The sequence below is a fragment of the Arvicanthis niloticus genome, chromosome 3, assembly GCF_011762505.2.
Source record: "Arvicanthis niloticus isolate mArvNil1 chromosome 3, mArvNil1.pat.X, whole genome shotgun sequence".
In the NCBI taxonomy this organism is placed as follows: Eukaryota; Metazoa; Chordata; class Mammalia; order Rodentia; family Muridae; genus Arvicanthis; species Arvicanthis niloticus.
In genome coordinates, this window is record NC_047660.1 from 137,249,325 (window position 1) to 137,276,973 (window position 27,649).

At 51.8% G+C, this 27,649-nt stretch overlaps 2 protein-coding genes across 6 annotated transcripts; one reads left to right on the forward strand and one right to left on the reverse strand.

The window, feature by feature from the left end:
- Window positions 1–153: 153 nt before the first annotated feature.
- On the reverse strand, window positions 154–6,581 carry Arrdc5 (arrestin domain containing 5). Its single transcript, XM_034499161.2, has 3 exons — window positions 6,285–6,581; window positions 3,650–3,855; window positions 154–724 (listed from the first exon to the last, which is right to left on the reverse strand). The coding sequence occupies exons 1-3, from the start codon at window positions 6,535–6,537 to the stop codon at window positions 206–208; spliced, it is 978 nt and encodes a 325-aa protein (XP_034355052.1). The 5' UTR covers window positions 6,538–6,581; the 3' UTR covers window positions 154–205.
- Window positions 6,582–8,469: 1,888 nt separating this feature from the next.
- On the forward strand, window positions 8,470–27,420 carry Uhrf1 (ubiquitin like with PHD and ring finger domains 1). 5 transcript variants are annotated; one of them, XM_076932000.1, is made up of 17 exons: window positions 8,470–8,743; window positions 10,209–10,373; window positions 14,538–14,780; window positions 15,550–15,701; window positions 16,833–17,048; window positions 17,656–17,759; window positions 17,833–18,043; window positions 19,641–19,764; window positions 19,848–19,955; window positions 20,200–20,304; window positions 21,259–21,365; window positions 22,665–22,824; window positions 22,925–23,062; window positions 24,509–24,629; window positions 24,710–24,855; window positions 25,777–25,881; window positions 26,085–27,420. In XM_076932000.1, the coding sequence occupies exons 2-17, from the start codon at window positions 10,221–10,223 to the stop codon at window positions 26,229–26,231; spliced, it is 2,340 nt and encodes a 779-aa protein (XP_076788115.1). In that variant the 5' UTR covers window positions 8,470–8,743; window positions 10,209–10,220; the 3' UTR covers window positions 26,232–27,420. The 5 variants fall into 5 exon arrangements, with proteins under 5 accessions (XP_076788115.1, XP_076788117.1, XP_076788113.1 ...); XM_076932002.1 differs by having other exon boundaries at window positions 17,857–18,043; XM_076931998.1 differs by having other exon boundaries at window positions 8,471–8,743; window positions 15,550–15,710.
- Window positions 27,421–27,649: the final 229 nt, after the last annotated feature.

Here is a 27,649-nt window from a genome sequence, read left to right on the forward strand (position 1 = left end):
GGAGCTTGGTTAGCCCCTGAGGCTGGCCTCGAACACCTGTTTTCCAGCTCTCTTCCCTGAATGCTGGAATGACAGGTATATACCATCACATCCAGACTATGTGGTACTGGGAATAGAGCCCAGGGTTTGTACATCCCAGGCTAGCCCTAGGCCCAGCAGACAACTCAGAGTTACAATAAGCTTTTAATATTTAAAGTTCAGGCACTCAAACCAGTTGATCCTCATATGGCAAGTCATCCACCTGGAGGCATTTGGGCTTGTCGTCCCTGGTGCTGGTGATGATCATGGGGAGCCGGGCTTTGACAGTTGACAAGGACCAGGGGAGGTGGATAGTGACGACAAGCTCATAGCTGGTCCTCATGATCTCGTTCTCCTGGGAGCCACTGCTCACAGACAAAACCAGCGGCAGGTTGAAGGCGCTGACCACCGTGGTGCTACTGAAGGCTGGGATCCGTGCGTTGGCCATCTGTCGCAGCAGCTCACTGCTGTCTGCCCGTCGGCGCCTCTCGGCACTTGGCGTAAAGCCCTCATACTGCACATGGGCATAGAGGGCAAACACCACAGTCTTGATGTACTTGCCGGTGTGATTTCGGATCTCTGATGTGAATGTCACCTTCTCACCCGGCACAAAGGTGTTCTTGCTCATCTGCACATGCAGGCTCACCCAGCCCTGGCTGCAGCAGTTGTATGACACCTTCTTCTCAGCTTCTACAGACAGGGGGTTCTGTAAAGGGAAGGGAATAGAACCCCTGAGACTTACGGAATCGCCAGCAGACCTGTGGGGCACTGCGGGGAATGTTGGGCCCAGGTTTGTGTCTCCAGCCCTAGGGACCTTGGAGCACTCAGGAGGCTCAGATGGAGAATGGTCAGTTCAGGACCAGCCTGGGTTAAAGAAGGGACAGTCTAGGCTATAGAATGGGGCAAAGACGGCTGCAGTTCATTGGGAAGATCACTCACCCAGCATACACAAGGCTCTGGCTTCCAACCCAGCACCAAATAAGCCAGTCAGTCACAGGGCACACCACCTGTCTTTCTGGCACTAAGGAGGTGGCCGCTAGGGAGACCAGGAATCCCAGCCTTATCCTTGGCTACATAGGAAGTTCAAGGCTAGCCTGGGCTACCAGAGACCCTTTCTCAAGCAGACCAAAACAAACAAAAAAGTAAATGAGCAGTCAGGTGTGGCCACTACGCCTTCAATCTCAGCACTGGGGGGCAGAGGCAGTGGGATCTCTGAGTTCAAGGCCAGACTGGTCTACGTATTGAGTTCCAGGACAGCCAGGGAGGGCTACACAGAGAAACCGTGTCTCAAAAAAACAATCAAGAATGCTTCTTGGAGTATTTATGAGGTTTGTTGGTTGAGTCCATCCAGTTTGAAAGCTGGAAGTCTCAGCTCCCAGGAAACCAGGAAATCAACAATATTGAACTGACATCACCCAGCTTTAGTCCTGTGTTCCCTACATTTGTGCAGTGCTGATTTCCTGTCTGAATTCACGATGTTCTATTTATTTATTTATTATTTTATTTTAATTTTTTGAGATAGGGTTTGTGTAATCCTGGTAGTCTTGGAACTTGCTCTGTAGACCAGGATGGCCTTGAACTCAGATATCCTCCTGCCTTTCTCTCCCAAGGGCTGAGGTTAAAGGCTTGCACCACCACACTGGGCCCATTTCTATTATTATTATTATTATCATCATCATCATCATCGTCATCATCGTCGTCGTCGTCATCATCGTCATCGTCATCGTCAGGGTCTCACTAGGCAGCATGGCCATCCTCCTGCTGCAGTCTTTCAAGAGCTAGGATGACAGGAGTGTGCCACTACACCCTGTTCACGCTAAACATTTTCAACTTTTTCACAGGTCATGATCCAGCGTCCCTACTACCACCAAATCTATAGACCTGAGTTCGATCCCCAGGCCCCCCACATAGTGGAAGGAAAGAACTGATTCTCACGAGACAAGCTGTCCTAGATGTGCATACACTTGCCATGGAGGCCATCCACCAAGGTAAATACATGTAAAAATAAAGGGAAAGAAAGAAAGAAAGGAAGGAAAGTATAGTCAGGTTCAGTCACTGTCCTCTTAAGGTCAAAGATTAAAGGTATAGGCAACCTTTGACTCTTTTGACATCATCTTCCACTCTCAGCCTCTGACCTGTGTCTTCCCAGCCTTGTCAACAATGGGCCATTTCTTTCTGCCTGCTACGCTGAGAGATCACCTCTGAGCCCCTCCTGTGTGTCCAAACTTCATGGGTGCACCGGGGCCTTGGCAGGCCTCAAAGAACCAACAGCCACAAACAAGGTCAAAAGTGGGGTTCACACATGGCCTTCCCTGCCTCACACTGGGCTCCGTGCAGCCCCAGGGCCTTTGCAGGCTGTGCGCTCCCTGGATGTTCCCTCATGGTTCTCCATCAGTCACCTGTGGCTCTCATGCAGGCACATGTTGAGGTGCTCACTGGGTGGGGGCTCACGCCGAGTCCAACCAGCACCCCCCTAAGGTTGGTTGAATCACAGGTTTCTGTTGCTGTGGGGGTGACAACGTCTATGTGGGAACTGTGGGGACTGTGTTGGGGACCGAGCCAGGCCCAAGCTTATAGAAGCCCTTGTCTCTGTCTCTCCACTGGCTCTGCCACTGAGTCATAATCCCACGCCTAGTTCAAAGTACCCATCTCTCCCATGCAGGGATGGAGTCACATGACAGACAGAGGGGCCACTGCGGTTTGAGCGTGGGCCTTCAGCCCAAGACCCCCCTTCCTGACTCACATGGCTTGGTTCTGCGGGTATGGAATGATGTCCCTGGTGAGTGTCATTTCAGATCTACCTCAGAGCCAGTGTTTGGAACACCAAGCTTGACAGCTGGAGGCCAAGCCTTTCTCCCCACGAGAACAGAGGCCCCTTCTGAGGATCCAGGCTCTGTGCGACCGACCAGGAGGTCCTCCATATGTTACTGGGCCCAAGTTACTGAAGGTTCTCTCAGAGATGCTGAGGAAAGACTAACTTGTTCTCTATGTGTCTCTTGGGCAATGTAGGGAGTTGGGCTAAGTCCCTGTCCTCCATACCAGGAGCTTCCCCACCGTGACAACCATTCATGTCCTTGGACAAGCCACCTTGACCCTGCCAATGCCCTCACTTAGCTTTTTAGCAGGTTTTGGGGGATTGGTAGAAGGGCTCCATTATGAACTGGGTGCCTGGAGAGGCCCCAACAGTCACTGTCTGCAAGACACCAAACGTTTTAAAGTGTAGAAGTCACAGACTTGAGAGTCATCCTGCCTGTAAGAGCCCTGCTCTGGTTTCTGAGTTACCTTTTTTTATCAATCTCTCTCTCTCTCTCTCTCTCTCTCTCTGTCTCTGTATCTCTCTCTCTCTCTCTCTCTCTCTCTCTCTCTCTCTCTCTCTCCCCTCTGTGTGTGCGTGTGTGTAGCAGAAGGAGGGCAGGGAGAATGTCCAGGCTTCACCATGCATGGAGTGTGGGGAAGGGCAAAGCACTGCAGTTGATTCTTTCCTTCTCTCTCCAAATGGGCCCTAAAAACTGAACTCAGGTAATCGGGCTTGGCAGCAATCACCTCTGTCTACCAAGTCCTTTTGCTGTGCCTTTGAGCCTGGGTCAGCAGCCCTGCTGCTCCCGCTCCCATTCCCTGGATGCCTGGGTACCTCACTTAGGTTCCGCTGGCGGAATTCAGAAATCCCTTGGACCAGCAGGTACAGCTTCTTCTTGGCCAGAATATGCTCCCGGCCCATGCACAGGGCCTGCACAAAGTATGAGATGTGGCCGATCTTACTGTTGAAGGTGGACGGGAGCCTGGGAGGTAAGTTGAAATGGAAGTCAAAGGTGTGGCTGCCTGCCCTTAACCAATTATCTGTAAGTGAAACACACCGAGGCCACGCGTGAGAACCATCCAGAACCTTTGCTGGTGGGACGTAACTACTAGTCACAACCCTATGTTTGTTGATTGACCAAGTGACAACTTGAGGAAGCTGGACCCTCCTACTCTGCCTCCATTTCTGCGAACTTTTTCTTCCTTTGTTTTCTTTTTTCTTTTTTTTTTTTTCAAGACAAGGTTTCTCTGTGTAGTCCTGGCTGTACCTCCCAGGTGCTGGGATTAAAGATGTGCGCTACCACACCTGGCTTGTTCTATTTTCTTTCTTTCTTTTTTTTTTTTTAATTGCATGAGCACACGTGCCTGTGCTTCGACCTTGGCAGGAAGTGGCCTAACCTTTCTGGCCCTCCATAATCCTTGTTTTTGTTTTGTTTTTGTTTTTCGAGACAGGGTTTCTCTGTGTAGTCCTGGCTGTCCTGGAACTCACTCTGTAGACCAGGCTGGCCTTGAACTCAGAAATCTGCCTCCTCTGCCTCCCAAGTGCTGGGATTAAAGGCGTGTGCCACCACTGCCTGCCCCCCCCCACATACTTCTTCTTTTTTCTTTTCTTTTCTTCTTTTTTTTTTTTTTTTTTTTTTTTAAAGACTGGAACTCTCTGTGTATCTGTGTAGCCCAGGCTATTCTGGAACTCACTATTTAGAACAGGCTGGTTTCAAACTCACAGAGATCCTCCTGTTTCTGCTTCCCTCAGGCTGGGGTCAAAGGCTCCTGTGTTCACTCACAGTGAGTTACGGCCTCCCCTCCCCTGCAATGTCTGTAATGTTAGCAACTTTATCTGTTGGATTTAGTGTTGTAAGTTTAATACTTAACATACATTTGTAAAACAGTAGGTGCTCCATAAATGCCTGAGTAGCTGAGTGAATCACAGGTTATAAACTCTTTCTTTTCTAAAGATGATTCCGCCTTCATGTTTGCCTGCACACCAGAAAAGGGCACCAGATCTCATTACAGATGGTTGTGAGCCACTATGTGTTTACTGGGAATTGAACTCAGGATCTCTGGAAGAGCAGTCGGTGCCCCTAAAGGCTGAGCCATCTCTCCAGCTGCCCCCAACACCTTCCCTTCTGTCTCTCTCTGTTGTTGTTGTGCTGACTTTCAAGATGTGCTTGGCTGGCCTGAACTCCCTGTGTAGGAAGACCTGCCTTTCTCATCTGACTGTCCTGTCTCTATCTCCATTGCTGAGTGACAGGCACGCACCATCATGCCTGGCTTACATGGTGCTGGGAATAGAACCCAGGGCTCAGGTCCCAAACTGTCAGAAATCCTCCTGCCTCACCCTCCAAAGTGCTACTGTTCTGGGTAAGTGTTAAATCTTTCAAAAAAAAAAAAAAAAAAAAAAAGCCGACCCCTGACACTTGGAGTTAGACCCTTTCCTAAAACCAAGGGGCTGGAGGCAGCTCAGCATTTAGGACACTGGCTGCTCTTGAAGAGGACCTGGGTTCAGTTCCCAGCACCCACATGGTGGCTCAAATCAGCCTTAACTCCAATTTCTGAGCATCCAATGCGTTTTTTTTTCTGACCTTCTTGGGCACTAGACACACACATGGTACTGACAGACAGACACATGGGCAAAATAGTCATGTATATGAAAATTAATATAACATACTAACAACAAAACCTGGGGGGTGCACACTCTTAACCCCAGCACTCTGAGAGGCAGAGGCAGGTAGATCTTTGAGTTTGAGGCTAACCTGGTCTACAGAAAGAACAGCCAGGGCTACACAGAGAGACCATTTAAAAACAGAATACCAGAGTTGGAAATCCTTTGAACACCCACAACAACCCACAGACACAATCTGGGAGGGGACAGAGCTCCCCAGGCTGCGCTCAGGATGATGTAATGTTAGAGTTGTGTTGGACTGTGACTTTTGTCCCTCGTTCTTTGTCCTCCCCTCTTCTCCTGTGACCTTTGAGTCTGAATACCAAGGGAGACATTCATGTAAGCTGACAAGAATGCTGACTTAGAACCTCTCACAGCCATTGCAGGACTGGATACAGTTCTTCCCAGGGATCTCTGGGAGTTCATTTTGAAATGTCCTTCTTGACTCTTCACATCTTCATACTGGTTATTAATTAACATAACCTCCCTCTGCCTATCTCTTTCTTTTTTCTTTTCTTTCTTTCTTTCTTTCTTTCTTTCTTTCTTTCTTTCTTTCTTTTTTTTTTTTTTGGTCTTTCGAGACAGAGTTTCTCTGTATAGCCTTGGCTGTCCTGGAACTCACTCTGTAGACCAGGCTGGCCTCAAACTCAGAAATCCGCCTGCCTCTGTCTCCCAATTGCTGGGATTAAAGGCGTGGGCCACCACTGCCTGGCTCCCTTGGCCTATCTCTAACTCGAATGATACTCCTAAGAGATTGTTGATTGAGTAGCAAATGTGTTTACTTTCCTACCCCAGGCCGAATTCTTACCTTTTATTGGGAATGTTTTTGTTTTATGTACGTAATCTGCCTTATTATTGCAAATAACATCTCTACTATAATCACGGGTCTCTCCGATTTCTTCGTTCCACTCAACGTAACCCCTACCGACAAGCTCCACCTTCACGACGGGGTCCACAAGGGTGCTGTTGAGGGTGAGGACCACCTGCCCGTCTATGCTCGAGCCGGCCAGGTAGACCGCATCTTGGGGCAGCACTACCTCGATGGACTTCACCACAGACATGGGAGGTTGGGCGTGGGAGACACATCCTCCCCCTCCCCCAAGTATTACCCAGATCCCCCTGGGTTCCTCAGCTGTGGTGACCTCTGTGACATCACTCCACCCAGTGTTCCAGGAAGGGGACAGGTGCTCTGCTAGCCTGGGCCTTGAACTTCTGTATCCAAGGATGACTCTGAAGTCCTGATCCTCTTGCCTCATCTCCAGGACCACCCACACCCCAGTCCTGATTCTAGCATTCTCGGACATTAGAGCAAACCAGAACCCTCCAGTCTGTATCTGGAGCTGCAGGCCTGTCACCACAGCAACTTAGGGGGCTGAGGCAGGAAGCTCAAAATAGTTCAAGGGCAGCCTGAGCAACTTTGTGTGACCCTTAAAGTAAAGAACTAATATGCTTGGGGGCTTATGCCTTTAACCTCAACACTTGTGAGGCAGGAGGACTGCTAAGTTTGGGGTCGGCCTGGGGTATGTAGTAAGTTTCAGGACACTAAAGCCTAAGCCAGATATCCTGACGCTCCATGGGCAGATCCTGTTCATTATGGTCTGTCTGTCTGTCTGGTTGGTTTTGTTCAATTGTTTCCATAAACAGTGACATCATGTTGCTTTTTTTTTTTTTAAGATTTATTTATTGTATATGAATACACTGTAGCTGTCTTCAGACACACCAGAAGAGGGCACCACATCGGATCCTATTACAGATGGTTGTGAGCCACCACTTGGTTGCTGGGAATTGAACTCAGGACCTCTGGAAGAGCAGTCAGTGCTCTTAACCACTGAGCCGTCTCTCCAGCCCTCACCTTGTTTTATTTAAATAAAAAATTATATATATGTTTATTATGTGTGGGGGCACATGTATATGAAGGTTGAAACTCACAGAAGTCAGTTTTATTCCACTATTTGTGTCATGTCTGGTGATTGAGCCAGGTCTCCAGTCTTGGCAGTAAACACCTTTACCAGTTGAAGTCACCTTGTCCGCCCTGACTTTTAATGTTAATTACTTTTGTTATATGAACTTTTGAGACAGGGTCTTATGTTTATGTAGCCCAAGCTAAAGATGTAGCCCAAGCGAAACAAAAATTGAAAGTCTTTCTGCTAAGGACCTCCAAGACCAACGCCCTTCGCATGACCTCTGTCTTACTTGTCCCAGCCCAGGTGCCGCCTCCTGCCTTCCTAGTCCAAGCCTTCTCTATATCTCTTGTGTCCTTGGCTTCTCCAGCCGGAAGTGCCTCTGTCCCAGTCCCCACGTGGCCACTGGTCATGTCTGGCCTCATGACTTGTGGTTGTACCTGGAACTGTCCTCTATGTTTATTATTTTCTTCTCCATTGTTTTCTAGATCAGGATTTGCTATCCCAGAGATGGCTGGAGGGGAGGGTGTGCCTTGCAAGCGGTTGGGCCCCCTAACTCTGGTTTCTCTGCTCACTAGTTACTGCACAGATGCCCTGCGCAGAGTGCCCGCCAGGAATGGTTAGAATGGAGCAGGCCGGGGTGGAGGATGCACGCCTGGACAGCTTGCAGAAGGCGGGGTGGGGGTGGGGAAACCAGGCGGGAAAGAAGCCCTGCGGATGGGTATCGTGAGAGCACACCGGTAGCGCTCGCTCTGATTTTACTCAGTGAGCTCAGACCAGACATGGGGTGCAGGGTATCTGGTGGGGAGGCACACCTCAAGTTCCCCTACCCTACGGGATATGGATATAGATTCAGGGCTGCTTAGATTAAGAGGTCAAAGTTTGTCCAGCTGAGAGGGAATAGGCATGTAGTGGGGTCAGTAGTCTTTCTGGGAGGGGGGTGTCCCTTCCTCCTCTCCTGGTATTGCTATGAGGTTTACATAGTGGGGGACCTGGGCTTTTTTGGTAAACGGGGCACAGCCGGCAGGGCAAGTCCGTGAAGCGTTGGGCGGAGTCGGGGGTGGGGTAGATCCTTAGTCGTGGGGACGCCCCACTTGCTTTCTCGCTTCCCGCCACAGCGCCAGCCAATCAGGAATCAAGAGCCCTCCCCACCCATTGGGGGTGGAAGTCTCCCGCAGCAGCCTGTGCACACTTCTAAAAAACGCCCTGAATTTTCGCGGGAAAAAAACTCCTAGCAGCTGGAAGGAACCCGCGTTCTCGTGCTCACTTGGGTCTTCCGCCACTCACGCGGCTCCCTTCTGGGTCACCCAACTCCAGAGCCAGGGGCTCCAGGGAGAGCAGAGTGCGGATCGCCGCCGCGAGAGAGGTGAGTGGAAGAGCGCTCTGTATGCACACAGTGGCGCGCGGGGCACCACGCAAAACTGAAAGGAACCCTTTTCACGCGTGACTGCGGGGACTTGCTTCAGGGCAGTCTATGTCTTCTACGCTTAATCTCCTTACTGGCCAGTCGCATCACGTCGACGGCGCGGGTTAGGGGGGAGCTTTGCAAAACTTTCCCGTGCGTGGGGTGATATTTGCAGAGACCCATCGCCCACGCGTGGGTTCCACACTTCGTGTAAGAAAAATCCGAATTGTGTCCTCCACGCTGGGCCTCCCTCTCCGGCCCTGAGCATACTGTGATACCCGAAAACTTGGCAGAAGTTTCCCGCGCGTGGCTCCGGGCATTGCAGAGCCACCGCGCATGCGTGCTTCTGCATCCGTTGAGGGGCAACCTGAGGGGCATCCTCCACTCTGCACCTGGTTTTTTACCCTCCCGGGTACCGCTAAAGTTCGCGGGGAATGCGTGGGGTCTGGCGGGGGACTGCACGCGGCTCCACGCCTGGGAGCGGACGCTCCGCGAGATTCAATTGTCGCGCCCGAGTCGGGTTTCGCGCGCCCTGGCGCTGAGTACATCTGGGCCAATCGTGTGCGAGGAGGGCGGGGCACGTAACCCTGGAGGAGCCAATCAGTAGCAGGCTTTTCGGGAAGGGCGGAACTTAAACGGCGGGGCTCCAGGGGTCTGGCCTGGGCGGCGGCGGAGGGTGTGGGCGTGGGCTCCGTGCCTCCCGGGTCTTTAAAGCGCCTTCCCGAGAGGCCAGGGTCGGTGTCCCAGGGGGAAGTTAGGGCAGCCAGCTGTGGGAGAGGCTCAGGTGAGTTTATGACTACGAGCGCGTGCGAGCGGGTGGCCCGGCCGGGACTGCAGGTCTCCATGGCCACGGCGGGGATGGGGGGTTGCACGCGCGCGGGAGACTCGGGTCCGGAACTCAGGGGGAGTCCCGAGTGGTGTGTGTGTGGAGGCCCTGCCTTCTGTGATCGAGTTCCGCGTCCCGGGACTTGAGAGGTTCCAGTCCGCTTCGGAGTTGGCGAGTTCCCGTTACGGGGATTTAGATTGCCTGGAATGAATAAATGAATGAATGAACGTATGAATGAGTAGCTGCGGCCACTTTCAGCCTGACCAGGGCCTTTCTCCCGCCATGGACGTTTTTTCCCTCCCCCTTTTTGGATACGTGGTGGATGGTCTTGGATCACCCAGGATGTCTTGGCAGTACACACTCAAGTGTGTCCCCACTTGCCTGTTATTAAAACGTTAAGTGCCTAATTTATGCCATCTGGTCCTCCCAAGGTGGGGTCTGGCCCTGTGTCGGGGGGCCAGGACTACAGAAGATGGGTCGTGAAAGTTGCTTCCTTTGCTCAATCAGATGTAAAGAAAGCTGTGGTGAGGGTACTCCACTTCCCCTCTTCCTGCCAGGCCGCACTGATGGGTCTCCCTCTGTCTCTCTCTATTCCTCCAGTACTTTGGCATCATGTGGATCCAGGTTCGAACTATGGATGGGAAGGAGACCCACACCGTGAACTCTCTGTCCAGGTTGACCAAGGTGCAAGAGCTGAGGAAAAAGATTGAGGAGCTGTTTCACGTGGAACCCCAACTGCAGAGACTCTTTTACAGGGGCAAACAGGTAAGGTGGCCACTGGAGCCTGCATCCACCCACTGAGCTTTGTTTCAAACATCCTGCCTCTCAAAGCCACCAAGTAAGAGCCCCCTCTCCAGTCGGTCCCGGATGCTGGGGAGGAGCAGGGGGTGAACAAAGGCAGGCCTCCTCAGCAACTGGGCAGCTGGCCTCGTGCTTTGAAGCCTGGTACTTTCTATTATCTTTTAAACTCTCTTCTAAAAATTATTTTTCTTGAGGAAAAAGTTAGAAGTGGCCAACAGAGGGCCCAAGAGGTTTCGGCTTAAAATTTGTTTAACAGTCTTCACGTGGCGGGTGTGAGAGGGGACCAGGTTTTTCTCTTGAGATCCACCCTGATTGCCTGCAGCTTGCTCCTATGAGACGGAACCCCCCTGGAGGAGCCAGTTTACTCTCAGAACTTTGATTTATCTAGGCTTGTGGGGAAAAATGGGGCCAGTGGAAAAATGGAGGGGGCCCTGTGTTAACCTCTCCACCCCTTCTCTATCCAGTCATCGTTGCAGCCCGGCTGCCCGCACTTGGGGTGTTTTATCCTCGTCATCCAGCTGGGCTTTCTTTTATTGGTGTCTAGACGTACTGAGAGTCGCATGTGCTGGCACTGGGGTCTCTGGTGTGAGACAAGTGCCTGCGAGGGCCATTTGGAGCTGAGTGCACTGCAGCCAGCAGAGGAGGGTCCAAAGTAAATTTGCCAGGTTTTCATGGCCCATACCCACCTTTGTGGTTGGGCAGGGCACTGCTGCCCTCTGGTGTTCAGGTCCGAGGGTTTGGTTCTTGCACCCCTCCCTGGCCCCTGTCTTCTTGAAGGCAGTGGGAGTTGCTGGTGTACCTGGGTGGTGTGTGAGCACTGTGTTGGGTTGCCCTCTGTGGAGACTCAATCTCCGTTTGTGCCCAGTGTATCTCCTGGGCACTGTGTGTAATGGGTCAAGTTCACAGAAGGTGGAAGACATATAAACGTTAGTGCCCATATGCCAGTGACCATACCCACTGCAGAGATTCAGCCTTTAACCCCTGGCTTTCCACTGACTGCCTACGTCTTCTATCAAGTCACTGGGCTGACTTCTGGGACCATCTCAAAGGTGGAAATGCTTGTCCAGGTTCTCCCTGAACAGTGTCATTTGTTTTTACTGGGAGACAGGGTTTCATGTAGCCCAGGCTGGCCTTGAACTTAGCTCTGGCTGCCTCTGCCTAAAGGAATGAGTGATGTGTCCAGCTTCACAGTTTAACCTGTAGGAAACCTGCGGCGTGCATTACTACCCGGTCCCTTTCCTACCTCCCCATGCTGTACCGCTGTTGGCTTTGTTAGGGATTAGGGGCTGGCTTCCGGTCTCTTCCCCAGCTGTTGTGGCTACTAGGAGACAAGACAGCAGGTCATGGGGAGGGGACAAGGGGCTGGAAGGTGGGAAAAGGCAGAGAGCTGGAGAAAGCTGCTTCTGTGGTGGTTGATAGCAACAGAAACCATGCAAGTAGGCCATTCTTCCAAAAAGTTTTAGATGGTTCATGACTCACTGCCTTTCTCCTTTTCTCTTGTGGCCCAGATGACTGGTTCCATTGAGACTTGAGAACTGAAAGGAGCTAGCTGGTTTCTGGAGTTGGTGTGTTGGCCCCTCCTTGCCTCTGAGCAGGGTGGTGGGTATGTGGGAGGGGACTCTGAGCCGAGTCCCTGTCAGGGCACGTGTGAGCTGTGTCTGGTAGACCCTTGTTATCTTAAAGCTGCCTGTGAACGTGGCAGCAGCCCTCGGTGTGCTCAGGGTGTGCAGGCTCTACTCTAATGTTGCCAGGTTCCTTGTCCCTTTGGTCAGAGGCAGCTTTAACCTTTCATGTCCCTAGCATGGCTGGCTGGTGGCTGCTGCACATGCTGATGTTATGAGTCCAGTGGGGCCTGGCTTGCTGGCATCACCAGATATCAGCCCAGGGTGATGTAGATTCAGGATGTTCCGTTTCTCTGCTGGGGTTCCCTGCTGCTAAGACAGTCTCTAGAAATCACCCAGGAGCTCCTTGGAATACTTCCTTCTTGACTTTTCCTCAGCTGGTCTTATGGATGATTGACATGAGCCATCTGACAGTATTGGTTAAATGCTTGTCTGGCATGGCATGCTTGAGTACCCTGGAAGCCACAGCTGTCATTCCAGCACTGGGTCAGTCTCCTTTACCTGTGGAGTTCAGCGGCAGCCTGGGCTTCAGATGACCTTGTTGCCCTCCTCCCCACCCCAGTGTGTCAGTAGCAAAGTGGCTGGGCCAAAGCCTATCTCAGATTGTTTAGGAGGCTGAGACTGGATTGCAGGTTCAAGGCCAGCCTGGGCAGTCTTGTCTGAAAATGTTACTTGTTGATTTTTACACTTCCTTGTTACTGTATGTGTGCACCTTGTGTGTATGGGGTCAGAGGACAGTGTGGGAAGTTGGGACTCAGCAGGGGAAGAGCTCTCACTTGCTGAGCCATCTCACCAGCTGCTACTTAGCTTGATAAAGGTCCCATGTAGCCCAGACTGTAGTCAAACTCACTATGTAGCCTAGTGAACTCTGAACTTGTTTCTACTTGAGATGGAATGACAGGATTATGTAGTGCTGGGGACGGAGCCCAGGGTCCTATGCACACTGCTGTGCAGGCAGTCCGGGCCCTGGGTTTTCTTTTCTTTTCTTTTCTTTTTTTTTGTTTTTTTGTTTTGTTTGTTTTTTTGTTTTGTTTTTTGTTTTTTGAGACAGAGTTTCTCTGTGTAGTTCTGGCTGTCCTGGAACTCACTCTGTAGACCAGGCTGGTGGGTTTTATTTTCAATTTTGGAAATAAGCAGGAGTTGTGACTGAGTGCTGGATTTAGCTGTCGTTGGACTCAGATGTTGTTGAGGTCATTGAGTGGAGTTGGACATTTATTTAGGTTCTTAGACTGTCCTGTCTTCTTGTCCTGTCTGCTTGTGACAGACGGTCCCAAGGGTGACCAGAACCTGGGCGCACGTGCTTTCCTGAATTTCCTAACCAGCCATTTGGCAAGTGGGATATAGGTGGGGGCACTACACCCACCGCTAGTCCTAGTCACATGCCGTTGCAGGCTTCTACCTGCCTCCCTGGGGCCCTTCTGGGGTAGTTCCAGAAGCCGTCCAACCGGCCTTGTGAGTTAGGAGTTCTAGTTAGAACTGCCCAGTGAGTCTGCCCCAAGCCTGTTCCAGCCACATCTTGCCCTGCATGTTGAGTGGGGACTGCCCTTACCATCCCAGGCTGTGACCATGGTTGGGCAGCTTGGTGGGCTCCTTAGGGGGAAGGGCTGGGGGCAGGGAGGCTTTTGTGGTTTGATTGCCTGCCCTGCTGGCCCTGCCTCCTGGTGGGTCCAGCACTGACCACCAGTTCTTGGGCCCAGTAGCTACTACACTTTGCTTTGTCTTTGAAAACTTTGGGCACATGTCTGTGTCTGTGTGTGTCATATGCATTGTATGTGGATGGCTGTCAGATGTCCTTCGTCGCTTTCTTACCTGTGCTCCTGTTTATGGCTGAGTAATGCTTCACTGGGCGGATGGCACACAACAGTATTTGTCCATCTGCAGAAGGACTTGGTTTTACTGTGGTCGCTGCTTCATGTGTTTTCTCTCCAGTCCCCACTTTTATCTTGGGATCCCCAAGTCTGGCATGTGGTGCAAAGTCCCTGTGTTGGGTGACAGGTGTTGTGGAGTGTGGGTCCTGGCCTCCAGTGTAAGTGTGCATCACAGCTGTCATGGACTGCTGACCTCATTGTTTCCCAAGCTGTTTGTCCCTGCAAATAGAGTTCCCACAGAGACCCAGTCCCATTCCTGAAGAGTCCTGCTCCCTTAGATGGGTTGTCATCCCTCTATCCCCAATCCTACTTCCACACCAGGAGTCCTTCCTCTTCCTGCAGTCCAGTCCCCAACATCTATCCTCAGGCTTGGTCAGGTCTGTTCTCGGGTTACCATTGGCTATGTGGGCCTGCAAGCCTTTCTCTCATGTGCCCTCTCAATTAGTTTCCAAGGATGGGGTGTTATTCACTGTAACCCTAAACCTTCTGTGGGGACTGATAGTGCTGTACGTATGGCTCTTAGGAGCAGCCTTGCGTGCCCAGGCCTGGGACAGAGCCGGCCTAGTAGAGATTCCCCATCTACCCCTGCCGCATGCCAGGCCTTTGAGGAAGACAGTCTGTTATGCATTTCCCCACAGATGGAGGACGGCCACACACTCTTCGATTATGATGTGCGTCTCAATGACACAATCCAGCTGCTGGTGCGCCAGAGTCTGGCACTACCTCTCAGTACAAAAGAACGCGACTCGGAGCTCTCTGACTCTGATTCTGGCTATGGTGTGGGTCACAGTGAATCTGACAAGTCGTCCACACATGGTGAAGGGGCAGCTGAAGGAGATGACAAGACTGTATGGGAGGACACGGACCTGGGGCTGTACAAGGTGAGGTTCCTTGTGTCTGTGTGCAGATGTAACGGTGGCTTTCTGGGTTTTCCCCCAACCCAGATGTATACTTTGCCAACTCTGGCAATGCCTGTCCATCACTGTACTGATAGCCACACAGGGTCCCTACACTAGTTACTACTTGCAGGTTTTCCCTCTACAGTTGAAACGTCTGTTTGACAAACTGGAGGTTGAGCCTCCCTGAGAAACCTAGCAGATGTGGCTGAGGCTGACGAGTACCCCGTGAGAGCCACCTCTGCCCTCTGTGGCCACATCACTCTTGATCTGTCTGCTGTGTCTGCTTTGTGGCAGTACAGTTTCTCACCCAGGGATCTAGGGTTACATGGGAGCTTCCACTCTGGAGTGTGTGGAGGCTTGGGGTGTGCTCAGTACCTGGACATGTGGTCACAGCCGTCAGAGCAGAGGTCACCTGCAGAAGGGGTTTGTTGAGCTGTGTGTACAGAATAGTCCAGTCTTATCCAGTGCCTACAGTGCTGAGCTTTGCCGCCAGGTAGAGAGAGCATGGTGGTTCACACCCAACATCCCTTTACTCTAGAGGCAGCACGCTTGAGTGTGTGAGGCCAACCTGGGCTACAGGGTGAGACTTGTAGGCATAGCTGGACACAGGCACACTTGCCTGGCATATGTGACCCTAAGTTCAATCACCAGGACTGCCTAAGTCAAATGAAACCTCTGTGCCCACAACCCAAATCCTTGCCCCCGGTTCTGCTCTGCTGCTGGGTCTCCTGAGCCTTCCTGCTTCCCACAGGTTAATGAGTACGTGGATGTGCGTGACAATGTCTTCGGTGCATGGTTTGAGGCCCAGGTGGTCCAGGTACAGAAGAGAGCCCTATCTGAGGACGAGCCCTGTAGCTCCAGTGCCATTGTGAGCCCGGAGGACGACATCATGTACCATGTCAAGTACGACGAGTGAGTGGCTTCCTAGTCTCCAGCCCAGCCGAGCCACTGCCCTTCACTCCCCAAGTGACTTTGTTGCCAGGGGACCTGGGGGCTGCCCTTGGCCCATCTTCATTGCCCTGTTTAGACAAAGGACCCTTCTTTAGGTTCCTAGTGCTAGGAGCCCAGCCATGAGCTGCCCTGCTTTGATCTGTTTCTGCTCAGTCTTGTGTGTAGATCTCTTGAGTGTCCTTGTCCCAGCCTTCCCAGGAGAGTTTCCATAAGACCAGTATCCCATAGGCTAAGGAGGCCCCTGCCCTTATGGCTTTGCTGAACTCTACTCCCCTCTCCTGGTTTTATGCTGAGGTCTGGCCTCGGTTCTTTACTGTCTGTGGCCTGGATGGCCCACCTGCCTGCCTAGGATGGTTTCCTCAAGATAGTAGATGGTACAGATCTCATTAGCATAATTTGGCATCTCTTTAGAGATTTCCATGTTCCAATTCTGGGATCATATGTGGCCCCTGCTTATTGTTGTTGATAAAGCTTTATTTAAATAGTCAGACATTTTGTGTGGAAGTCCTTTGCAGAGAGTGCTTGCTGAGCAGAGTTCTGTGATGGACCTGAAGTGAGTACATCTGAGGTGGGTGGTATAGCTCACAGCTGCCCAGAGAGCAAGCAATGTGCAGGGGAGTGCCGTGTGGACTAGTCAGCTCTGGTCTGTCTGCCTCCTCACATGGATGTGAAGGAACACTTGACTTTGTCTCTGGACAGTTTGCTAAAGTCTGGTTCCCCAGGCCAACCGTGCTAGGCTGCCCTGACTCGGTGTTTGTAGGCATACGGCCACCTCACCATCGCGCCTGCTATTGTCTGCTACATGCTTGCTTCTGTTTGTCACTTCTGTCATGAACCCAGAGCTGTCCTTACTCCCATCGGGCCCACCTAGCTGCAAAAGCTTCAGTTTCAAGTTGATGTCTCCCTAAGTGCTGGGATGGGGAGGGAGTCGCTTTGGGAGGCCACATTTGTCCACATGTTCCACATACCTGGACCACCAGCGTAGACTCCCAGAATATGGCCCCCCATGTTACCACATCTCTGGCCCTATGAAGGGACTGCATGGTTGGCCTGGTAGGTCTGAGGTTAGGCCTTTGCTTGCAGCTATCCAGAGCATGGAGTGGACATTGTCAAAGCCAAGAATGTTCGTGCTCGTGCTCGCACTATGGTCCCGTGGGAGAACCTGGAGGTGGGTCAGGTGGTCATGGCCAACTACAATGTGGACTACCCCAGGAAACGCGGCTTCTGGTATGATGTTGAGATCTGTAGGAAACGCCAAACCAGGACAGCACGTGAGCTCTACGGCAACATCAGGCTCTTGTGAGTGACCTGCTTGGACAGGGACCCTGATAGCCTCCCTTATCCTCCCACTGGGCCCTCTCTGGCCTAGTCTTACTCCAAGGCTCCCAAACTTAGCTTTCTGGAGGCTTCTGCGTGTTTGTCCACATTGTCCCCATGCTATGGGAGCGTGTGGGCTTGAGCGGTTCTTGAAGGCCTGCCAGCCTGCACTTGGCAGCCTTGTGTATGCACAAGGGCAGTTGCCTCCTTTGGAGGATGGGCACCAGATCTTGCTGTCTTGCTCAGGCTAACTTCAAACACCTGCCTCAGTGGGTAACGGCACTTGCTGTGCAAACATGAGGACCCGAGTTCAAATCCCTAGCACCTACATAAAAGCCACATGCAGAAGCTTGCACTGCTGTAGGGACATGGGAGGCAGGGGCAGAGTTCCTGGACGTCCAGGGGCAGCTAGCCTGGCAGATGCAGGCGGACATAGAGGCTGGACAGGTGAAGGGTGCTCTGACTTCTTTGTATCATAGGGCTGCCCAGATTATGGGATCCACACGTGTAGAAATCGAAGGGGAGGAACCCACCTGGGTGGAAGCCAGGCTCAACCACATGGGAGCTAAGGTTTTGGGATGTTCTGCAGGAATGATTCTCAGCTCAACAACTGTCGGATCGTCTTTGTGGATGAAGTCTTCAAGATTGAGCTCCCTAGCGAGAGGAGCCCCTTGATCAGTAGCCCTTCGCAATGTGAGTCTTGGTCAGGCCCTGAGTGTACCTGGATGGGGGCGGCAGTCCCAGGTGGCATTGTGGCCTGCTGCAGCCCCTCCTCCCCTCCGCAACACAGGGAAGAGCGGCCCATCCTGCCAGTACTGCAAGGATGATGAGAACAAATTATGTCGCAAATGCGCCTGCCATGTGTGTGGTGGGCGAGAGGCTCCTGAGAAACAGCTGTTGTGTGATGAGTGTGACATGGCCTTCCACCTGTACTGCCTGCAGCCACCGCTCACCTGTGTCCCCCCTGAGCCGGAGTGGTGAGTGGCATACCTCTGGGGTCACCTAGCATGTCTAGAAGGGAATGTAAGACAGGCTGGGAGGTGGCTCGGCCTTGATGCACAATTCTGCTGTCCTGAGTTCAAATCCCAGTGCTCACATCAAAAGCTGGGCTGTTACATGACCCTTTGAGCCCAGTGCTGGGGGAGCAATGACAGGAGTTTGGCTAGGACGTTCTGACTGTCAGCTTGGCTGCAGGCTCAGTAAAGAGAGTCTGGCTTATGTCCCTCAGGTCTGCCACTATGTGCCCCACTCCACTGTGCGACTGTGCACTTCGGGAGCTTGTGAGGTTCTCCTCTGCACAAGGGGGCTGCTTTTAAGCTGTCTGATCCTGTGAAGATGGGAAACCTGAGGCTCTGGCAGAGAAAGAAGGACATTGTCACATGGCCCATGCTCTTTCCCTTACTCAGCATTGGGATTTGCTCGTTTTAAAGACAGGGTTTCTCTGTGTAGCCCTGGCTGTCCTGGAACTCACTGGCCTTGAACTAACAAGAGACCTACCTGTCAGCCTCACCGGTGCTGAGATTAAAGGCATATGCCAACACTGTCCAGCCTTGTTTGACTTTTAAAATTTTTATTTATTTTAATTTTAAGTTTTATTTCCTATGAATTGATATCTTACCTGAATAAGGGTGTCAGATCCTCTGGAACTTTTGAGCTGCCATGTGAGCGCTGGGACTTGAACCCTGGTCCTCTGCTTAACTGCTAAGCCTGAAGTTTGCTTTTATTGTTATACTTAATGTGTGCGCAAATGAGTAGGGTACCCACAGAGGCCAGAAATACCACATCCACCTGGAGCTGGAGTAACACGTGATTGTCATCCCAATGATGCACGTGCTGGGGACTGTACCCCAGTCCTCTGCAGAAGCAGCCAGGGTTAACCACTGCTCTAGCTCGGCCCGTAACTGTTTTGTCGGGGGTTCTTTTTGAGACAGGGTCTGATTTTATAGGTTCAGTCCTGCTCTGAGATACAACAGTTGCTGGGGATATAGGCATGAGGGACTCTGCTTGGCTTTGAAGTTTTTCTTTCTTATAATGTAGCCCTCGCTGTCCTGGAACTCGCTTTGTAGACTAGGCTGGCCTTGAATTCAGAGATCCACCTGCCTTTGCCTGATGAGTGCTGGGATAAAAGGCGTGTGCCACCATGGGTCTCTGGGGTTTGTTTTGTTTGTTTTTGTTTTGTGTTTGGATGTGTGAACAGCTTTGGTAGTTACTTCTCTGTCACATAGGTCCTGGGGGTTGAACTCAGGTCCTCAGGCGGTGGAGCTGCTGCCTGCTGAGCCAGCTCACTGGTTGTCCACAGGCAGGGCTCTTAGCGGGAAGCTAAGGAACTCATTCTCTAACAGTAGTAGTCCAGCCTGGAGTTTGACCCTGTGCCTCCAAGTGCACTGGCTGCACATGGATGGTGGAGCGCATCCGGAGCTGCTCAGGGACCACATTTCTGATTTGACTAAGTAACCTCATGACCTTGGTTCTGAGCGGCCATGTGGGTTCTGTCTATAGTGTCTGGGGAAAGGACACTGTTCATCTTGCACTTGGGCACCAGGCCACATGCAGGTGACATTCTTGTCTTCCTAGGTACTGCCCCAACTGCCGAACTGACTCCAGCGAGGTGGTACAAGCAGGGGAGAAGTTGAAGAAAAGCAAGAAGAAGGCAAAGATGGCATCAGCCACTTCTTCCTCCCGGCGGGACTGGGGAAAGGTGAGGCACATACCTTCCTCCTTGTCCTGTCCCTGTCTCTGTCCCCACTCCCCATCACTCACATAGCCCTTTCCACGTGGCAGGGCATGGCATGTGTGGGCCGCACCACAGAGTGTACCATTGTGCCCGCCAACCACTTTGGACCCATTCCTGGTGTCCCTGTGGGGACCATGTGGCGCTTCAGAGTCCAGGTATGCTGATCCTACAGGGTTCCAGACGTTTCTCTATTGAGTTTGTGTCTCAGATGTGGCTGGGACAGGAATGATGGTGAGTGGGGTTCGGGTGGGCGGCTGTGGGTACAGGATGCCAGGTCGCAGCGTGACCCAGGCCCTAGTCAGGGCCATTGGGTCAGTGTGCTCTTGTCGGACTGATCCTGGGGTATGTGAGGATCACAGTCCACAGGAGATGGAGTGGGCATCTTGGTAATGTTCACAGGTCAGTGAGTCCGGGGTGCATCGGCCGCATGTGGCAGGCATCCACGGCCGGAGCAACGACGGTGCCTACTCATTGGTGCTGGCTGGTGGCTATGAGGATGATGTGGTGAGCACTGCGCCCCCTTCACTAACACTTGCCTCTGTCTGTCATGTTACCCACCATGACTGATGGAAGGAACAGAGTCGAGGCTGGCTCAGGTAGCCTGTCGGGATTCTTTGTCATTCTGCCCAGTCTCTACACTGACACCCGCCGCCAGCACTGGCCAGAGGTGCAAGGTCAGTCTCTTAACATGTCTTAGTCACTCCTGTCAGTGTCCCCAGACAACAAGAACAGAGACACTCGTGGTTCATTTCTGCCAGAGAAAGAGATGCCACAAGGTGTTACCTAAAGCACAAAGATAAGCCTTGATTTTATAAGGGAAGAAGGAACGGCTCTGTCGCTGCTGCCACTGACTGTGGCGGGGCGGCGGGGCAGAAGCCGGCCTGGCTTTGTGGTCAAGGCTGCTGTGTTAGGGTGTGATGGATGCTTAATTAGAAGGGAAGGTAGGAAATCACAGGGTGGGGCGGATATTCTACACCCATGGTTCAACCCTCCCTTCTCAGCAAAGGGGGCACCCTAAGTTCAGTAGCAAGATGTGCCAGGTGCCACTGTGGCTGCATCCACCTTAGAACCTGTTGTCTTCCCTGTGCTGAGGCTCTGTCTCATCAGGCATTGAACTTCCTCCGTGTCATCAGTTCCTGACACACACTGTCCTCCCTCTCTGTGGGTCTGACAACTGGGGACTCCAGGGCATGGGACCCCGTGCTGTGTGTTTCTGAGTCTGGCCCATGTCACTAACATCATAGTGCCTTCCAGTTTCCTCTGTGTTGGAACAGGGCTCTACCATTTCAAAGAGCTGCGCTTGGTTTGTCTGTTGTGGGGACACAGGGTGGCTGTGTGGCTCCTCTGGGCACCGGTACACAACTGCCCTAAGGGTTCATACTCTGGTCCTCACCTCGTCGGGCAAGGTGTACTCACCCTTATGCTGAGGGCTCATGCAGCCATTCTTTTCCACTGCAGGACAATGGCAATTTCTTCACGTATACAGGGAGTGGGGGCCGAGACCTCTCTGGCAACAAGCGTACAGCAGGACAGTCCTCTGACCAGAAGCTCACTAATAACAATAGGTGTGTTGAAAGCATGACCCCTGTCCCATGGGTATGACCACTCTTGTGTGGCAGAGGGTCAAGGGGAAACAGCTTCCTTATTTACTCTTTTTTTTTTTTTTTTTTTTTTTTGGTTTTTCGAGACAGGGTTTCTCTGTGTAGTCCTGGCTGTCCTGGAACTCACTCTGTAGATCAGGCTGGCCTCGAACTCAGAAATCCGCCTGCCTCTGCCTCCCAAGTGCTGGGATTAAAGGCGTGCGCCACCACCGCCCGGCTCCTTATTTACTCTTGCCCAAAGACCTGAGTTTGAGTTTTGAGACGGTTTCAGTGTGCATATCAGGCTGGTTTGGACTTCAGAGATCCACCTGCCTCTGCCTCTCAAGTGCAGAGGTTAAAGGTGGTGGGCTCTAGACTCAAGTCTCAGGCTTATTCAAGCAGGCATCTTCCCTCAAGGCTACAGAAGGTGTTCTATTTTGTATGCAAGAGTGTTTTATCTAGATGTCTGTACACCACCTGTGTCTAGTATCAGGCCACAAGACGGCATCAAGTCCCGTAGAGCTGGAGTAGTTACAGATAGTTGTGAGTTCCCGTGTTGGTGCTGGAAGTTGAACCTGGGTCCTCTGCAAGGGCAGCTGGTGCTCTAACTGTCCAGCCCCATGGCTGTGAATGCTAGGCCAATGCTATTCACTCAGCTATGCCCCAGCCCCAGGAATTTTCTCCAAGTCATTTTCCCATAGACAGTGGTGTCTAACACTGGGAAGAGGCCACCCTGCCTAGCCTTGTGCCCGTTCTCTCCCTGGGGAGAGCATCAACAGGAAATCCCTTCCTGGCTGTACCATGTTTATACCTCTTCTGTTTATTTTATGGTGGATCTGTGGCCACAATCCCAGCCGTGGGTAACACTTCCATCTCACTTTGGGGGAGAAGTTCTGGGCAGGGTCCCCTGTGTTCTGATCTGCTGCAGTCAGGGTACAGCTGGTTATTGTAACACATCTTCCAGGGCAGTGTCCATAGAGGCCAGGAGAGGGTGCTGGATCTCCTGGGTCTGGTGTCGGACAGTTGTGAGTTACCATATAGGTGCTGGGAATTAAACTGGATCCTGTGAAAGCAGCCAGTGCTTTAACCACGCACGGTGCAGCCTCTGCAGCCCCTTTTGGGAACAGTGAGATCAGACAGCATCCTCTGGCTGGCTCCAGCCTGTGCTAGAGATCCTGTCTTGGTGTCCTGATGATGTGATCTCCATGGATCGATGAATGCCAGGGCGTGCCTCTCTTGGGTAGACATGTTGTAAATTCTCATGCGTGTCCTGTCTTCCCAAAGGGCTCTGGCACTCAATTGCCACTCCCCAATCAATGAGAAAGGTGCGGAGGCTGAAGACTGGCGCCAGGGGAAGCCAGTACGCGTGGTCCGAAACATGAAGGGCGGGAAACATAGCAAGTATGCCCCTGCAGAGGGCAACCGCTACGATGGCATCTACAAGGTGAGCAGTGAGCACCTGCCCATGTCCTACCTGTGTCTCATATCCTCGTGCCCTGAGATCCCCACACCACACTGCACCAGCCACACTGTCCTTTCCACAGGTGGTGAAGTACTGGCCAGAGAGAGGGAAATCTGGCTTCCTCGTGTGGCGCTATCTCCTTCGACGAGATGACACAGAACCTGAGCCCTGGACCCGGGAGGGCAAGGACCGCACTCGGCAGCTGGGGCTCACTATGCAGGTGTGTGTCTTTGAAGGCCAGGGGTCAAGGAATTTCCAACTCTTGGAAGGTGCTGTCCGTTACGGTGGGAGCTGGGATTAAGGGCATGGCACTTTTCTCTGCTTCCAGGCGCCAGGCTCTCCAAGGTTTCTATCTCCTCTAAGCCAGGTTAGGAGTTATGATCCTTGCCCTCAGAAGGACGGTTGTTAGTTGATGGTCAACCTGGGCTACATACATAGCAAGATCCCTTTGGCAAAACAAAAATGGGGTTAGGCCTGTGGCTCTGAGTAGAGCGTTCCCCTTCCTGAAGCCTGTGTTTTATCTGCAGCACATAAATCAGGCAGGATCAGGGGTTCAAGACCAGCCTCCACAGTGAAGTTAGAGGCCAGCCTGGACTACACGAGATCCTGTCTTATTCATAAGTGTGGAGAGAGTGGTGGCGTAGTAGTTACAGCATTGGCTGCTCCTACAGAGGATCTTAGTTTGGTTCCCAGCACCCACAAGGCAGGCACCCAACAGTGTCGTGAGACCTGACAGCCTCTTCAGGCACTGCACACACTCTAGTGCATAGTCATGCGTGTAGGTAGCACCAGTACACTAAAAAAATCAAAAAGGTTGAAGTCACAGGTGGATCTGGATATGCAGGTGACACATCTGATCCACCACCCCTGTGGCTAATGTTGGCTTCTCCTCCTCTGACCTCAGACTCTTGATGAAAGCATCAGCAGAAAGAAGCTACCAGAACTGATAGAACACAGGTAGTGGACATGGCAGCTAAGGATAGCAAATCCCCAAGAGCAAAGCCACCTCGCCTTTTTGCAGCCAGAACATTAGTCACACTTTTATCCTGTTGGGGATATTTAAGGAACTTTAGTGGCCCACAGGGCATGTTGGCATGTCCTCAGGGTTTGTGGGCTGCACTGAGTGTGTCTGTAGCGGGATGGACAGAAACTGTGTGTGTGCAGGTGTTTGAGGAAGCAGGGTTGCGGGCTAGGAGAGGGTCAGTAGGACTAGTAAGACTGGTTTCTCTTTGTGTGGTTTTTAAAGGTCTCATTCTGTAGCTGGCTGGCCTGTAACTTGTAACAGTCCTCTTGCTGCAGTCTCCCAGATCACAAGTGGGGCATCACCATACCTGGCTTCCTGGACCTCCAGCTAGCCTTAAGGTTGCTATATATAGCTCAGGATGACCTTTGAACTCCAGACCCTCTCTTTACTTCTAGTGAAGGGTGACAGGAATGTGCTGCCAGTCCTGGCTTTATTTAGTTTTGGGTAAGAATCTTCCCACATAGTCTAGGTTGCCCTTAAAGGATTAATGACCCCTGAGTGCTAGGATCTCTGCTGCCACACTTGGCTTCCATGCCTGGACAGTAAATCCTCTCAGGTGCCCAAGAGCTTGTTGGGTGATGGCACTGTGACTCTGCAGGATGGGCCAAGCCTTGACTCTGCCTCCCATCCCTCCCCGTTCAGTACCCTGAAGGCTACTTAGAGGCCTTGGCTAACAAGGAGAAGAACAGGAAGCGCCCGGCCAAGGCCTTGGAGCAAGGACCCTCACCTTCCAAGACAGGCAAAAGCAAGCGGAAGTCCACAGGTGGGTGCCCACCCATTGGGATTTCCTGTTATGTACGGCCCACATGTCTGTCTGCTCACCAGCACTGCTGACCCCCACAGGCGCAGCCACCTCCAGCCCCCGTGTCTCTAAGAAGAGCAAGCTGGAGCCCTACACACTGCCAGAGCAGCAGGCCGACCTGATCAAGGAGGACAAGGCCAATGCCAAGCTGTGGGGTGACGTGCTCAGTTCTCTCCAGGACGGGCCGGTGAGCTTCTGACACTCCCTTCCTCTCCCTTGATGGCTCTGACTCCAAGGCCTCTTGCGAGTGGGATCCGGATCCTGCAGTTTTGTTTTTCTATGCTGACTCTCAGCACTGAGGCTCACCTATGTTGGAGCGGATATTAGAATACCCCTTTTCATGGTTGAGTAATATTCCTCTGCGTACACTGCCTTCGCCAGTGTGGTCCATCCATCCATTAGGCTCCTATGATGTCTTAGGGTTTTACTACTGTGAACAGAGAGTACTGTATCTTCATCAGAAGGCATCTGGGAGAGTGTTTGGCTTCCAGGCAGCTAGAATGAAGGTCTTAAAGCCCACACCCACAGTGACACATCTACTCCAAAAAGGCCACACTTCCTAATAGTGGTACTCCTGGGTCCAAGCATATTCAAACAACCACACATGGTCTGCTGTACCTATTTCCTGTTGTGCCGTTGTGGCTCTGGGAGTGTTCCTTTGCCCTTGCTTTGCTTGACTTAAGTGTGTCCTGGGAGTGAGATCCCTATATCATGTAAACCCTATATATATGTGTGTTCATGAAGACCTGTTAAAACAGGTGTACCTGCCTTTAGCAAGGCTGTGTGACACGGTGAGGCCTTGCCACGGTGGCTGCTGTCTTGGTGAGGCCAGCTTCTGGGGCTCATTCAGAGTCAAATTGAATAAAGCCTCTCCTGCTATGCACTGTGAGTCTTGATGGTCAGTTCAGACTCTGTATGTGCCTCAGGGCTGAAAGCTGAGGTCCAGATTAGAGGGGCTTGAGGAGGTTCAGCCCTGTCCTGTCGTTTTCTGGGTCTGACTTACACTGCAGTGTCCTCAGTCTTTTTTGAGGTCAGATGGGTGTGGGAGGCTCCATTTCTTGGCTGGGGTGAGGATGATGGAAGTGGCCCTTTCACACCTGCCTTGCAGTACCAGATCTTCCTGAGCAAGGTGAAGGAGGCTTTCCAATGCATCTGCTGCCAGGAGCTGGTGTTCCGGCCAGTCACCACCGTGTGTCAGCATAACGTTTGTAAGGTGAGGAGGCGGCTGGAAGGTGGGAGCATAGCTTGACCACCCTCTGTGTCATCTGTGTCCTTTATAGAGATCCCAGAACCCCATACTCTGTGGGACGTTGCCAGGGACTACCAAGAGGGAGCGCAGAGGGTGCTTGAGAGTCAGGAGGGAGTCCTGTGTGGCTATTCCCAGCTGTCCCCTCACCCTCCTCATGTCTCATGCAGGACTGCCTGGACAGGTCCTTCCGGGCCCAGGTGTTCAGCTGCCCAGCCTGTCGCTATGAGCTGGACCACAGCTCCCCAACCCGGGTGAACCAGCCCTTGCAGACCATTCTCAACCAGCTCTTTCCTGGCTATGGAAGCGGCCGGTGATGCCAAGACCCAAGCAGAGGGCCCATGGATCCAAGTTTATAGTGGGTTTAGCTTGAAGGTGTTGTCCTTCCACGTCTGTCCCTGGCAACTCTTCTGCTCTGGTCACCAGTTAACCAGGCACCTACCTATAGGAATCCCATGTTCTGGCTACCAGTTGGACTTCTGTTTTCTCTCTCTCTCTCTCTCTCTCTCTCTCTCTCTCTCTCTCTCTCTCTCTCTCTCTCTCTCTCTCTCCTTCCCTCCCCTCTCCCCTCTCCCCCCTCCTCCTCCCCTCTCCTTCCTTCCCTCTCCCTCCCTTCCTTTCTCTTTCTCTTCTTTCTTTAACAAAGCCTGCAATTCCCCAAGAAAAGGAAAAAAAATGTTTTCTTTTTAATTTTTTTTTGAGATGAGTTTATAAACTGTTGAGCCCCATGTCAGTCCTCATTGTCGTGTTGGCAGGAGTTCTCTCCCCACATCAGCTGCCTAGAACCATCTGCAGCCATCTTTGAAAAGCCCAGACATGTCTTCCTGACCACTATCTGTGTGTTTCATTCCAGGGGTGGCCCCTGTAGCCATCCCTCTGGCCTTCTTAGGAGAACCGGACAGGGCCATGGGCCAGCCTCAGCCCTGGCCTTGATTCACTGACAGCAGAGGGGCTTGGCTGTGGCCTCAGGCCTGGGTACTAGCTGAGCTGAAGCTGCATGTGCCTTGGGCTTGTCACTTCTTCACCACTGAGCCATTCATTGGATGTTTACCTTGGAAGCCTGGTTTTCGGAGTATGCACTGGCTGGGTGTCATGCAGGGGTGAGATGTGGTATCAGTTCCATCTTGTTTTCAACTGGGCAACTGAGAAGTCCAAGGGTTTCTATATTTTTCTATTTTTATTTTTTTTAAGTGGGATAAATGGTCTTCTTAATGAATTTCTTTTGTAGTTACAGCCTGTACTGAGGATGATGTTTTCCTTGGTTGGTTTTGTTTCTTCTGTAACTTGTGACTTTACCAAAGGGTATAGGGCTATCTTGTGGGAGAAACCATTTACTGCAGGCAGCCTGGGCAGCATGGTTCTAGGGAGGTGTTTGGTTTTGTGTGGGTTTTTTTCTTGTTAGATTGTTAACATATTGCAGGAAAATAAAATTCTCTGTGGATGTTTTCTAAAGTTCCATATTTTTTTCAGATTTTAGATCTCAATAAATTTTTTTTTCTGCAGATATATTTGAATATTTGCTTGCATTTGAACTGCTTTGTGGTGCTGTCATAAGACCTGTACTAAGAGGCTAGGCTCATGAGAAATGAGCATAAAGGAAGGCACTGATTATCCAGGGCAGAGCCGGCCCCCACTTGGCTTTAAAGATGAAGTTTTATGCACTCACACATCAGCTCTTTGCCGTAGTCAGCACCATCCAGTATGTTGGACAGAAACTAAACTTGGAAGCCAGCAC

Coding starts and splice junctions, on each gene's coding strand:
- Arrdc5 (XM_034499161.2), bottom strand. CDS start 6,537: ATGTCTGTGGTGAAGTCCATCGAGGTAGTGCTGCCCCAAGATGCGGTC. Junction 3,856..6,284: donor AAAAACATTCCCAATAAAAG/GTAAGAATTCGG, acceptor TTTCACTTACAG/ATAATTGGTTAAGGGCAGGC. Junction 725..3,649: donor GCCAGCGGAACCTAAGTGAG/GTACCCAGGCAT, acceptor TTCCCTTTACAG/AACCCCCTGTCTGTAGAAGC.
- Uhrf1 (XM_076931998.1), top strand. CDS start 10,221: ATGTGGATCCAGGTTCGAACTATGGATGGGAAGGAGACCCACACCGTG. Junction 18,044..19,640: donor GTCCCCCCTGAGCCGGAGTG/GTGAGTGGCATA, acceptor TTGTCTTCCTAG/GTACTGCCCCAACTGCCGAA. Junction 21,366..22,664: donor AAGCTCACTAATAACAATAG/GTGTGTTGAAAG, acceptor GTCTTCCCAAAG/GGCTCTGGCACTCAATTGCC.